Source organism: Octopus bimaculoides, chromosome 29 (assembly GCF_046866305.1).
Source record: "Octopus bimaculoides isolate indiv1 chromosome 29, ASM4686630v1, whole genome shotgun sequence".
Classification (NCBI taxonomy): Eukaryota; Metazoa; Mollusca; class Cephalopoda; order Octopoda; family Octopodidae; genus Octopus; species Octopus bimaculoides.
Window position 1 is genome coordinate 1,030,838 of NC_142956.1, and position 12,500 is coordinate 1,043,337.

General features: G+C 39.2%; 1 protein-coding gene across 1 annotated transcript in view; it reads right to left on the bottom strand.

The window, feature by feature from the left end:
- Window positions 1–4,086: 4,086 nt before the first annotated feature.
- The window catches only part of LOC106877659 (lysoplasmalogenase TMEM86A), a 24,753-nt gene continuing 16,339 nt past the window's right edge, over window positions 4,087–12,500 (bottom strand). The window contains exon 2 of the mRNA XM_089345373.1: window positions 4,087–8,873. Within this exon, the coding sequence (XP_089201499.1) occupies window positions 8,013–8,873 (861 nt within the window). The 3' untranslated portion in view covers window positions 4,087–8,012. The remainder of the gene's footprint in view (window positions 8,874–12,500) is intronic.

The window sequence follows — 12,500 nt, forward strand, 5'->3', positions numbered from 1 at the left end:
TTAGCGGTTCGGCAAAAGAAAGACCGATAGAATAAGTACTAGGCTTAAAAAGAATAAGTCCTGGGGTCGATCTGCTCGACTAAAGGCAGTGCTCCAGCATGGCCGCAGTCAAATGACTGAAAGAAATAGAAGAGTAAAATAATTCGTCATAAAACCATTTTTTCCGAGAAAAAATATTTCCACAAAATAGTCCTGAAATTTGCTAGAAATAGCAGCCAGAGTTTTACAGCAAAGTGTGTCACGTTGAAGGACACTCTAGGATGATTCAGTAAGAAATTAGGATGGCACGGGACGATCACGGTTGAAATCAATGGTTGGGCTATTTGCTAGAAATAGCAGTTAAATTTTCTACACTTAGGCCTACTACATTGAAGGACACTTTAGCTGACTCAGTTAGAAATAGAGATACCCATATAGAAATACACAGGGTGGTCACGGATGGTTCCGGGTTCAGTCCCACTGCGTGGCACCTTGGGCAAGTGTCTTCTACTATAGCCTCGGACCGACTAAAGCCTTGCGAGTAGATTTGGTAGACGGAAACTGAAAGAAGCCCGTCGTATATATGTATATATATATATATATATATACATGTGTGTGTGTGTGTGTGTATGTTTGTGTGTCTGTGTTTGTCCCCCTAGCATTGCTTGACAATCGATGCTGGTGTGTTTACGTCCCCGTAACTTAGCGGTTCGGCAAAATAGACCGATAGAATAAGTACTAGGCTTACAAAGAATAAGTCCTGGGGTCGATTTGCTCGACTAAAGGCGGTGCTACAGCATGGCCGCAGTCAAATGATTGAAACAAACAAGTAAAAGAGATATATGTCTGTCAGTTTAACTTAAAACTTTTCTGGAAGACTATATTGTTGCGGGTCCTTTGAAATTTGCTAGAAACAGCAGCTACGATATTTACTGCTGAGTCTACAATATTGAAGGACACTGGGTGATTCACTAAAAACAGCTGGCAGAAGCGTTAGCATGCTGTACGAAATGCTTAGTGGTATTTCTGAGTTCAAATTCTACTGAGGTCGACTTTGCCTTTCATCCTTTCAGGGTCGATAAATTAAATTCCAGTGATACACTGATGTCGATGTCATTGACTAGTCCCCTCCACACCCAAATTTCAGGCCTTGTGCCTATAATAGAAAGGATTATTACTATTATTATTATGCATGTTGGACGAAATGCCTAGTGGTATTTCACTCGCTACTGCGTTCTGAGGCCAACTTTACCTTCCATTCTTTCAGGGGGTCGATAAATTAAATACCAGTTGTATAATGGTGTCGATGTCATCGACTCATCCCCACCACGAAAGAAAAGCAGCTGCCCTTGTGGTAAACTCTGAAACCATTTATTATCATCCATCAGAATTCGTTAGTGAAAAAACAACCGCTGAAGATAATTGCTTAATTATTAATTAAGATTGTTATAATAGAATTTTATTGGTTTAAAATGTACATCAATGTCACGCTGTTCACTCAAGTCATCTTTAATTTTATAATCACAATTAATGTTCGTTAAATGGTTCTCATATGGTTTTTAAAAACTTTTCAGTCACATATGTGTGCGTGTATGTATGTGTGCATATGTGTGCGTGTGTGTGTGTATGTGCGTAAATATATGTGTGTATGGGAGCACAGAGGTGAAATCATGGCTATGTCGTTAGGAAGCTAGCTTTGAAATGATGAGCTTTGGGGTTCAGTCTCACGGCTGGGCATTTTGGGCAAGTGTCTTTTACTATGGTTCCAGACTGACCAATGCCTTATGTGTGAATTCGATAGATAGAAACTGTGTGAAACCCACATTGTGTGTGTGTATATATATATATATATATATATATACTCACACACACATATATATATATACACACACACACATATATATATATATATATACACACACACACACATATATATATATACATACACACACATATATATATATACATACACACACACACACACACATATATATATATATATAAGAGAACATTATCATTCCCAATAATATAGTGAGTGGCTGCAGACATATAAGCCATTTGGCAAAGTTAATAATTGTATATAAGACATATACAGTGATACCTCACAGTACGAGTTTAATTCGTCCCATGACCAAGTTTGTTTTACGATTTACTCGTTTTACAAATCAATTTTCCCCAATGAAATTAATTAAAATATAATTAGTCCATTGCAGTCCCGCAAAAACCACTCAAAAATAATTTATAATGCGTTTTAAAACAGTAAAAGGGGGAGTTACAATTAAAATGATAATTATAAAAACAGAGAATGCAAAAGAAATATGAAAACTGGTTTTATTAACTGAATTACTTTAAAGATGGGACGATTTGTGAGTTCGTACTGCGGATTTCTGCTCGTACTCTGAGACAGAAATTTGCATGAGTCTCAGCTCGTACAATGGGACACTCGTTCTGTGAGGTTCTACTGCATACTTATGTATCGAAGGGTATTACAAAAGCACCTACTTTGACAAAAATAGAAGTCAAAATACTTCTAAACCACCAAAGGTTAGAAGTGTTTTTAGTGAAAGAGGTACTTATATAGTACCCCACTATATATATATATAAATATTTATATTAATTTCTGGTAGAGATACTGTATTTCGTTATGCAACCATGATATATAACGAAGTATATTAAAAACTTATAAGAAATCAACACTGTGTCCTCCCTGTGTTAGCAATGCAATTCACTCACTTTTTAAAGTTATTTCTACAGAAGTTTTCTATAGAAACTAGAGCCAGCACTGAATGTTACAATGTTTCATATATGAGTACGTCTATGTAAAACAAAGCAATCAAAGATAGAAAAACAGAACAATACACAGGAATGTAGGTACCTATATTTCTATTTTTGATCGCATTGTTTACCGAGATGTATTTGTCTGGGAAATGTCATAGCTTTCAGCGTAGGCCCTAGATTCTCTAGAAAATTGGTAGTGATAACGTTAAAAAGTCATATAGATCTATGCTTACATTAAGGAAAACATCATAATATCTTAACAATTGTTCAAGCCGAGGAATGGCTTTCATCTCCATTTTGGATGAAAACAACATGTTTTTTCCCCTGGCCCAAATCCAAACTCAAGTGAGATAATCGCTCCAAGAGTAATGCCCCTTATTTTCTTAATGGGCCATTTTGTGAACTCCTGAGACATTTCATGAGACGTCTTGTGCTTTTTTTAATTCAAAATGGAGAGGAACACCATTCCTCCATGTGATCAGGATGAAAAATTGTTAAGATATTAAAATATGTTTCTGAACATGAAACCAATGGTAGCCTTAATACACAAATAAGGAAACTTTATCCACCAATGCAGTGTTGAGCGCTTTGACATTTATGAATATACGTGTGTGTGTGTGTGCGTGTGTGTGCATTTATACTACACACATACCTGTAATTACTCAGTGTAAATTTTTTTGTGTCAGTTATTGTCCTGTAATAACAATTCCTGGAATTCAGTGTCCTTGAATAAGTTTTAACAAATCACCATCATCATAATTATTATTAATTAATTAATTAAATAAACACTGGAATGGTAGACTATGAAACATGGTGTAATATCAAACAAAATGTTTTTATTATTTAAAAAAAAATTAAAAAAATAATTAAACTGTTCTGTGCCACAGTTGGCACATGAGGAGTCTGTCCACACGCACCTTAGTGTCTCTCTGATAAGTGTTCATTTGGACGGTTTCGGGTCGTGTGCCAGATGCGAAGTGTCACTTCGTGCCCCATCGCTCATTCTTCCTCCACTGTTATCATTAGAAACCAAAAAAAAAACAACAACAAAAAAATCCATCCAGTCCCCAGCTTATAACTGGTACGGTGTCCATCTTCTTTGGAAGAATAAATAGTAAAAATTCACGGCTGTCCTCAGGATTGAACTCAAAACGGAGACAACTACAATAATCACACCAAGACGCTTATGTCCGATGCTCCATTGATTTTGCTCACAGGTCACCTATAAATGGACAGAATACCTTCAGGTAGTTAATCACATCTTCACATTACTAGGTTCTGTGTTCAAATCACACCAAGGTTGATTAAAATTTTTCTTTTTTTTTCTAATTTTCTAATATTTGGCTTTTGGCAAGTCCGTTTGTAGTCTCTGCTTCGTTAAGGATTTCGATAATAATTTAATAATTACTGTATCATTCGTTTTCTGGCCAGCAGATTCTTAATTTTGTTTCTGTTTTACATAAGTATGTCCAAGTGTGAGAGTATTAGCAATTAATGATTAATTAAGGACTAGTTATTAATTAATTAATTAAATAAATAAATAAATAATTAATTAACTAATACAGAGTTTTGTTATTACAACATCTCATTAAGCTTGCTATTTCTTTTCTAAACATCCAAGTTCAATTCCTGCCAGGATACACTTCAGTTACTTGTGTATGTATTTCTGTGTATATGTGTGCGTGTGTATGTATGCGTGTCTGCATGTGCTTGTGTATGTATGTGTGTGTGTTTGGGTATGTATGTGTATGTGTGACTATGCATGTATATGTGTATATATGTGTGGGTATGTGTATATGTATATACATGTGTGTGGGTATGTATGTATGTAAATGTGTGTGTGTGTGTGTGTGTGTGTGTACATATGCATGCGTCTGTGTTCGTATATGTGTTAATCTTTTAATTAATCCAGCTCCTCGTTATCACAAACATCTAACTTCATCATTCATATCCTCGTTAAAGCATTACTCATTACCAGAGCCATAATTTTTGTTAATATCTGTCTTCTTACCAAACAATTTCTGTTAATTTAGCAAAACGTACTCTATGCATTAATTAATTTAGTTTCTCGTTATCACAAACTTTTGCCTAAGTTCATTATTCATATCCTCGTGAAGATAGCACCCATTATTAAAGCCACAATCTACATTAATATCAGTGGTTCTTGTTCAAACATTTATGTTAATTTCATAAAGTATAATATATGCATTAATTAATTTAGTTTCTTGTCACAAGTTTTTTTCCTAAGTTCGTTATTCATATCCTCGTTGAGATAAAACTCATTATTGAAGCCACAAGTCTACATTAATATTAACAGTTTTTGTCCAACAATTTCTATTAATTTGACAAAATATAACTATATAAAGTTATATAACTTTATATAGTTATCATTTCTGTATTTTCCTTGCATGTTCATGTATGTGTATGTGTGTGGTGGTGGTGGTGGCGAGGGGGGGGGGGGAGGTTGTAAATTAATTAATCACCACAGCTTCTTGTAACTCCAATTGACAAAATCTGATGCATATATTAATTTACTTTCTCATTATTACAATTTCCAACTCCATTAGTAGTCGTCTCTGTGTTCAGGTGTTAGCTTGTTTAAAACCACAACCTTTAATTAACACTGGTCTTTGTCTGGTCAGTTGATTCCAGCAGTCTGTTTTTCCATGAGTGTGTCCATATGAGTCTTAATTCTTCATAATTACTAAGTCCATTATTTGTCTTCTAACTAAAACCATATCGTTTGTCAGTTCCATTCTTCTTTCACCTGGCTAATTATGGACGTGTGTTCTTGCATGCATTACTAAATTCAGATTCTTGTTATCACAATTATCAATAACTTTATCCATTTCTTCATTAAGATTTTATTTCTTGTTCCATCCACAACCTTTACTGGTCATTTCCTGGTTGGCCAAATCTTGTGGGTTTTTTTTTTTAGACATTTGCACATATTCATGTATCCTCAACTTGTTAATGTACTTTTTGGTTAAATTCATTATTTGTATGCTCATTAAGGTTTTGTTAATTTACCAAAGCTGTAATCATTGTCAATACTGTTGAATATCTAACTGGCTGTGTCAGGTCTTAGTTCGTGTGTCTATGACTACTTCAAAGGATTTGGTTAATCTTGTTTTTGATTCCACCTTAATGTGATCGCAAAACGTTTGTAAAAGATTTCCAATTGTTCTTGCTATTACAATTATCAACAACTTCTTTAAGATTTTACTCCAGCCACAACCTTCGCTGGTCACCTCCCAGCTGGCCAAGTCTCCTGTATTTTTATATGTGTGCGTATATCAGCAACTGTAGTAATTTCAATATATATACACTCATTAAGGCCTTGCTAATTACTAAAACTGTGATCATTGTCAGTATTATTGGTTATCTGACAGACTGAGTCAATCCTTAGTTTAGGTGTTTGCGACTGCTTCAATGGTTAAACTTGCTGTTCATTTATTCCACATTAGTGTGATTGCTGGTCTGGTAGATTTTTGTATATAACTAATCTTTCACAATTATTAATAACTTTATCCATTTCTTCATTTAGATTTTGATTATTATTCTAGCCATAATCTTTGGTAGTCCATCTCCTGGCTGGCCAAGCTTTATGTATTTTTTTTATATGTCTGTATATGTGCTTGTATCGACAACTTATAATTTTTTGGTAAATCCATTATCTGTATGCTCGTTAAGGCTATGTTAATTATCAAAGCTGTGAGCATTGTCGGTATTACTGCTTACTGACTGGTTAATTTAATTCTTAATTTTGGATGCTTGTGACTGCTTCAGTGTTTGGTTAAACCTGCTGTTCTTTTATTCCACATTAATGTGATTGCAACAACTGTTCTGGTTGATTTTCCTATATTTCTGGACCTCCTGGTTTTTACTCTGTGAATGCATAGACATGCGTGTTGGTGTTCGTTAAAATTATGACTTAATTAATACAGGTTTTTGTTGCAATTCATGGTTAAGTTCGTTGTTCCTTTTCTTGTTCTTTTGTTAAACTATGGTCATTCATCAGCGTGTGTGTATGTTGTTAATTAATAAATTAGTCCATTTTACTGTTGCAATTTTGGGTAAATCCATTATTTGGTTCCTTGTGTTTTTTTTTTTTTTTCACCAGGGTCATTGCTCAGTGTGTGTTTGTGCGTATGTGCACTTGGATTAAATTGGTCCTGCATTTGTTAACACAAATTTTGGTTAAACTCGTTATCTCTCCTCATTAATCAGAGTTAAACCATTCTCTTTATTGTCTGGCCAGCCAGTCAAACAATTCTTTTGCATAAACATTAATTAAATAAATTTAAAATCAATTAGCAATAACTCAACTTCTCATCGTTAATTTGGGACAAATTAATTATCCTTCTCGTTAACATGGCAGCGAATAATAGTTATCATTTCTGTATTTTCCTTGTATGTGTATGTGTGTGGTGGTGGTGGTGGTGGCGGCGAGGGGGGGGGGGGTGTAAATTAATTAATCACCACAGCTTCTTGTAACTCCAATTTTTAGGTAAAGTTCATTATTCATCTCGTTAAGGTAACACGTTTCATCACAACCACTGCTACAGGTATAGTTGTTGCTGTTGCTGTTGTGGTCTGCAAATTCTTCATGAGAAGGTGTATGTATGTATTAACTATGTAATTAACCACCTAATTATTCCGGCTACTGGTTATATTAATTTTGGGCAAAGTTCGTTATCCATCTCTTCGTTAAGGTATCAGACATCATCACAACAACTGTTACTATTCCTGTTGTTGTAGCAGCTGTTATTGGTGGTGGTAGCCAAAGTGTTGTCTTTGTTTTCTGACCGGCCAGTTCTTAACGATTGTGTGTGTTTTAATTAGTTATCTATTTAATTAATCCAGCTACTGGTTATGCTAATTTTGTGGGGTAAAACTCGTCACCGATCTCGTTTCATCGCGGCAACTGGCAGACATCATTGTTTTGCTTGTTGCTGCCTTCTGGTCGGTCGGTCGGTCAACTACGTGTGCATGCATGTTCGTATATATATGTGTGTGTATGTGAGTGTGTGTGTGTGTGTGTGTGTGTATGATTTAATTAATCATTGCAACTGTCCAGCTTCTTGAAATCTCAAGTTTGGGCGGTGGAGGTGAAAACTCGTTAGTTTGATCTCGTTATGATGGTCTTCATTATCTTTGGTCGTTTATTTCATTTTGGCCCGGCCCAATCTTGCTGTATGTCTTAATTAACAGAATGATCAAAATTAATTAATTGATTAATTAATCATTATTAATTAATTAATCAGTTCAGCTTGTTGTTGTTGGTGTTGCGTTCTTTGATTAAGTTCGTTAATTTTCTCGTCATTATCTTGGCTGCTGCTGCTGTTATTGTCGTCGCTGTCATTGTGGTCCTGTGTTGGTTGTTGTTGTGGTTGCTGTTGTTGTGTTGGGTATTTGGTCTGGGTGAGAACCAGGAGTTCTTCAGCTTGGCTGTCGACCACGGACAACGAGATGAGGAGCTGCGCCGCATAATACGTAGTCATGATTAGCGTGTGAGCGTATGGCACAGGGTGGCGGAATTTATCAATGGCAATCGTGAAATCGGAGATGATGAAGAGGATTGCCCCGGCGCAGCTGCAAAGCTTCGTCCACGTCCAGAGGTCGTCGAAAAACTGGACGCGTGCCACGGCCCTCCAGGCCATCGTGCAGATGAGCACGCCGTAGACGATGACCATGTAGTAGAGGATGCCACTGTTGGCGTCCAGCCCGGCGACCACGTAGGAGGACGAGATGGCGCAGAACACGGCAAGGACGGTCGCAGCGTACGGGTTGAACGGGCGCCACCCGAAGGCCCGCGCGTAGGCCGCCTGCGCGATGGCGAACATCACCATGCCGTGGATGAAGTAGGTCTGTTTCCACACGAGGAACGCGTCGCCCAGGCAACTGAAGATGAGCCCGATGAGGATCCGGCGCGAATAGCGATAATAAATACTGAAACTCATTCCGTGCAGAAGGACGAAGAGCATGAGGGAGACGATGGGGAGGCATTTGAAGATGCAGCAGAAGATGCTGGGTGGGTTTTTGTCTTGGAACAACACAAAGTATAGAGCTACAGTCTTGAAGAATGGCACCAATTTCGGTCCAACACTTTTCAACTGCAAAACAAGAGAGAGAAAAACAAAAAGGGGATAATTAGAAGAGACGAAGAAAGGGGTTAATATTCTTTTTTTTTATTTTTTTACTTGTTTCAGTCATTTGACTGCGGCCATGCTGGAGCAACACTTTGACCCTGGGACTTATTTTCTTTAGCCTAGTGCTTATTCCACCGGTCGATCTTTTGCCGAACCGCTAAGTTACAGGGACGTAAACACACTGATATCAGTTGTCAAGCTGTGATGGAGTGACAAACACAGACACAGACATATACATACACACACAGATACACACACACACATATACGTACAGATACACACGCACACACACATATATACAACAGGCTTCTTTCAGTTTCTACAAGGCTTTGGTTGGCCAATGGCTTAGACCACATTATCGAATGTATAGTATAGGAGTTACTATTAGTGGCTATAATCGTTGTTGTTTAGCCCCAGGTCAGTGGTGGTCCAGGTACACCAATGGTCAAAGACGTTCCAGTGGAGTAGGGTATGGTTTGAGGGAGATTTGGCTGCTGTTTCTAGCAGGGTGGACACCGGCGCCGAGTTCCCGAAATGGGACGATGGATTTGTTGAGAGGGACGAATGGAATTTTGTTGTCGAAAAACGGAAATACAGGAGGGAAGGGTGGGTGACGGGCTAGAGAGAGGGAGGGAGAGAGAGAGAGAGGGAGAGAGAGAGAGAGAGAGAGAGAGAGAGAGAGAGAGAGAGAGAGAGAGAGAAAAGAAAACGAAGTGAAAAGAGAGAGAAAGAAAGAAAGAAAGGAAGAAATTGAGAGAAAGAAAAGGAGAAGGAAGAGAAAGAGAGAAGGAAATTGAATGAGAGAGAGAGACAAAGAAAAAAGAAAAATTGATAGAGAGAAAAAGAGAGGTGGAAATTGAAAGAGAGAGAGAGAGAGAGAAGTAAAAGAGGAAGAGATTGAGAGAGAGGGAGGAGGAAGGGAAGTAGAATATTAAAGATGGGAGAAGGGGAGAGATGCAGACGATATATTAGGAGTGGTGGGTGACGGAGAGGGCGGAGTTTAATGTAGGTGAGTCACGTGGTTGGTTAACAAGTCACGAGGGTTGATTGGAGAGAAAGAGTGAGACAGAGAGATGTAGTGATAGAGAGAGAGAGAGAGAGAGAAAGACAGAGAGATGTAACAATAGAAAGGGAGTGTGAAAGCGAGAGAGAGAGAGAGAGAGAGAGAGAGCAGCGAGGGCAGAAACTGTGACAGCCAAAGCAAGTTATTTACACAATGGAGAATGGACATGCTAAAAATAGCAGCCAAAATACCACAAATTAAAAAAAATGGATAATGGTGTCCAAGATATACAAGACGGGATGGTCACGGCTGGAATGCTTCTGATGATAGGTTTTTGTCCGCTTGATCAGAACTGACCTGGGATCAACAACAATGGCAACGTCTTAGGTGGTAGTTCGATCTGCTAGAAATAGCAGCTAAATCGTCCTCGAATCACAGCAAGATACATTAGATAGTGTAGTCCAAGGTGGTGATTTCCTCCACAGAATCGACATAACTGCATTCCTCATCATCATCACCTTTTAACGTCCACCTTCCATGCTGGCATGGGTTGGACGGTTTGACTGAGGACTGGTGAAACCAGATGGCCACACCAGGCTCCAATGTGATCTACAGCTGGATGCTCTTCCTGACGCCAACCACTCCACGAGTGTAGTGGGTGCTTTTTATGTACCACAGGGGTCAGTCAGGCGGCACTGGCAACGAGGAATGAGACCCATGAGGTGGGGTGGCCACAACAGGGAGTGTCCCTAGCCAGTCTCCAAGGCAATGCCTTTGCAATCATGTCCACGAGGTGCGGCTAAACACGCCATTTGTTCTGGGGTGTACAACCCCCTTTATTTTTGGGCCCTTTTCTCCATCTTTTGCTGCTTAATTCTACTTTCCCCTTTTTCTTTGGTTTCCTTGTTGAGGCAATTTTCTTTTACTTGTTCCAGTCATTAGACAGCGACCATGCTGGGGCACCACCATGTTCCAGTCATTAAACTGCGACCATGCTGGGGCACCACCTTGAAGAGCCTTTAGGCAAATGAATCAATCCCAGTATTCGTCCCTTTTTTTTTTATAAGCCTGGTATTCATTCTATTGGTCTCTTTTTGCCGAACCATTAGCTTATGGGGACAAAAACAAACCAACACCGGTTGTCAAACAACACACACACATATGTTGTTGTTGGGACTCCGTCGCTTAACGACGTCGAGGGTTCCAGTTGATCCGATCAACGGAACAGCCTGCTCGTGAACCTAACGTGCAAGTGGCTGAGCACTCCACAGACACGTGTACCCTTAACGTAGTTCTCGGGGATATTCAGCGTGACACAGAGTGTGACAAGGCCGACCCTTTGAATTACAGGCGCAACAGAAACAGGAAGTAAGAGCGAGAGAAAGTTGTGGTGGAAGAGTACAGCAGGGTTCGCCACCATCCCCTGCCGGAGCCTCGTGGGGCTTTAGGTGTCCGGTCTGGGACTCGAAATCGCAATGCTATGACCGCGAGTCCGCTGCCCTAACCACTGGGCCATTGCGCCTCCACGTTGGCAAGGTACTCGGTAAGAAAGGGAAACAAAATTGAAAGAAGAAACTACACACATATACGTATGCACACACGCATATAAGTACGCACACGCACACACACATATACACTCACACACGTATATATACATACAAGCACATACAAACACACACACACACGCACCCACATCCCCAAAACACAGTCACATGGTTACCTCCCCCCCCACCATCTCTAAACACTTATGTAATATCGAGGACAACTGACACCCCTTCCTCCACACTTATCTGTGTCTGCGAGTGTCTATGTGTGAAGTGTGTGTCTGTGTGTCACACGTACGTGTGAATTCATTTATCTCTCTATCCACTCGTCCATTCTGTCTTGTCTTGTCTATTCGTTCTTGCTTCTTTCTCTCTATCTGTTTTCCTCAGCCATCCCCTTGCCCCACCACCTTCTGTCTATTCATCTCTACAAATTCTTCCGTTTCCTCCATCTACCCGTATTTGACTGTCTCTATGTTCGTCTATCTATCTACCCATCTATCTATCATCTATCTATCTATCTATCTATCTATCCATTTATCTATCTATCCATCCATATATGTATGTATATATGCATGCACACATATATATATATATATATATATATATATATATATATATATATATATATATATATATATATATATATATATATATACACATATACAAACAATATATGAGTATATGCATATATATGTACATAAGAGAGACGATTGCGCTGGTATGGACATGTGGTGAGAATGGAGGAGGATAGCTGCGTGAAAAAGTGCCACACCCTAACAGTTGAGGGAACCCGTGGAAGAGGTAGGCCCAGGAAGACCTGGGCTGAGGTGGTGAGGCAAGACCTTCGTACATTGGGCCTCACCGAGGCGATGACTACGGACCGAGACCTTTGGAAATGGGCTGTGCGTGAGAAGACCCGGCAAGCCAAGTAAGATCGTTGCCAGTGCCCCTGGACTGGTTCTTGTGCGGGTGGCACATGAGATGCACCATTTTGAGCGTGGCCGTTGCCAGTACCGCCTGACTGGCTCCTGTAGGATTTTC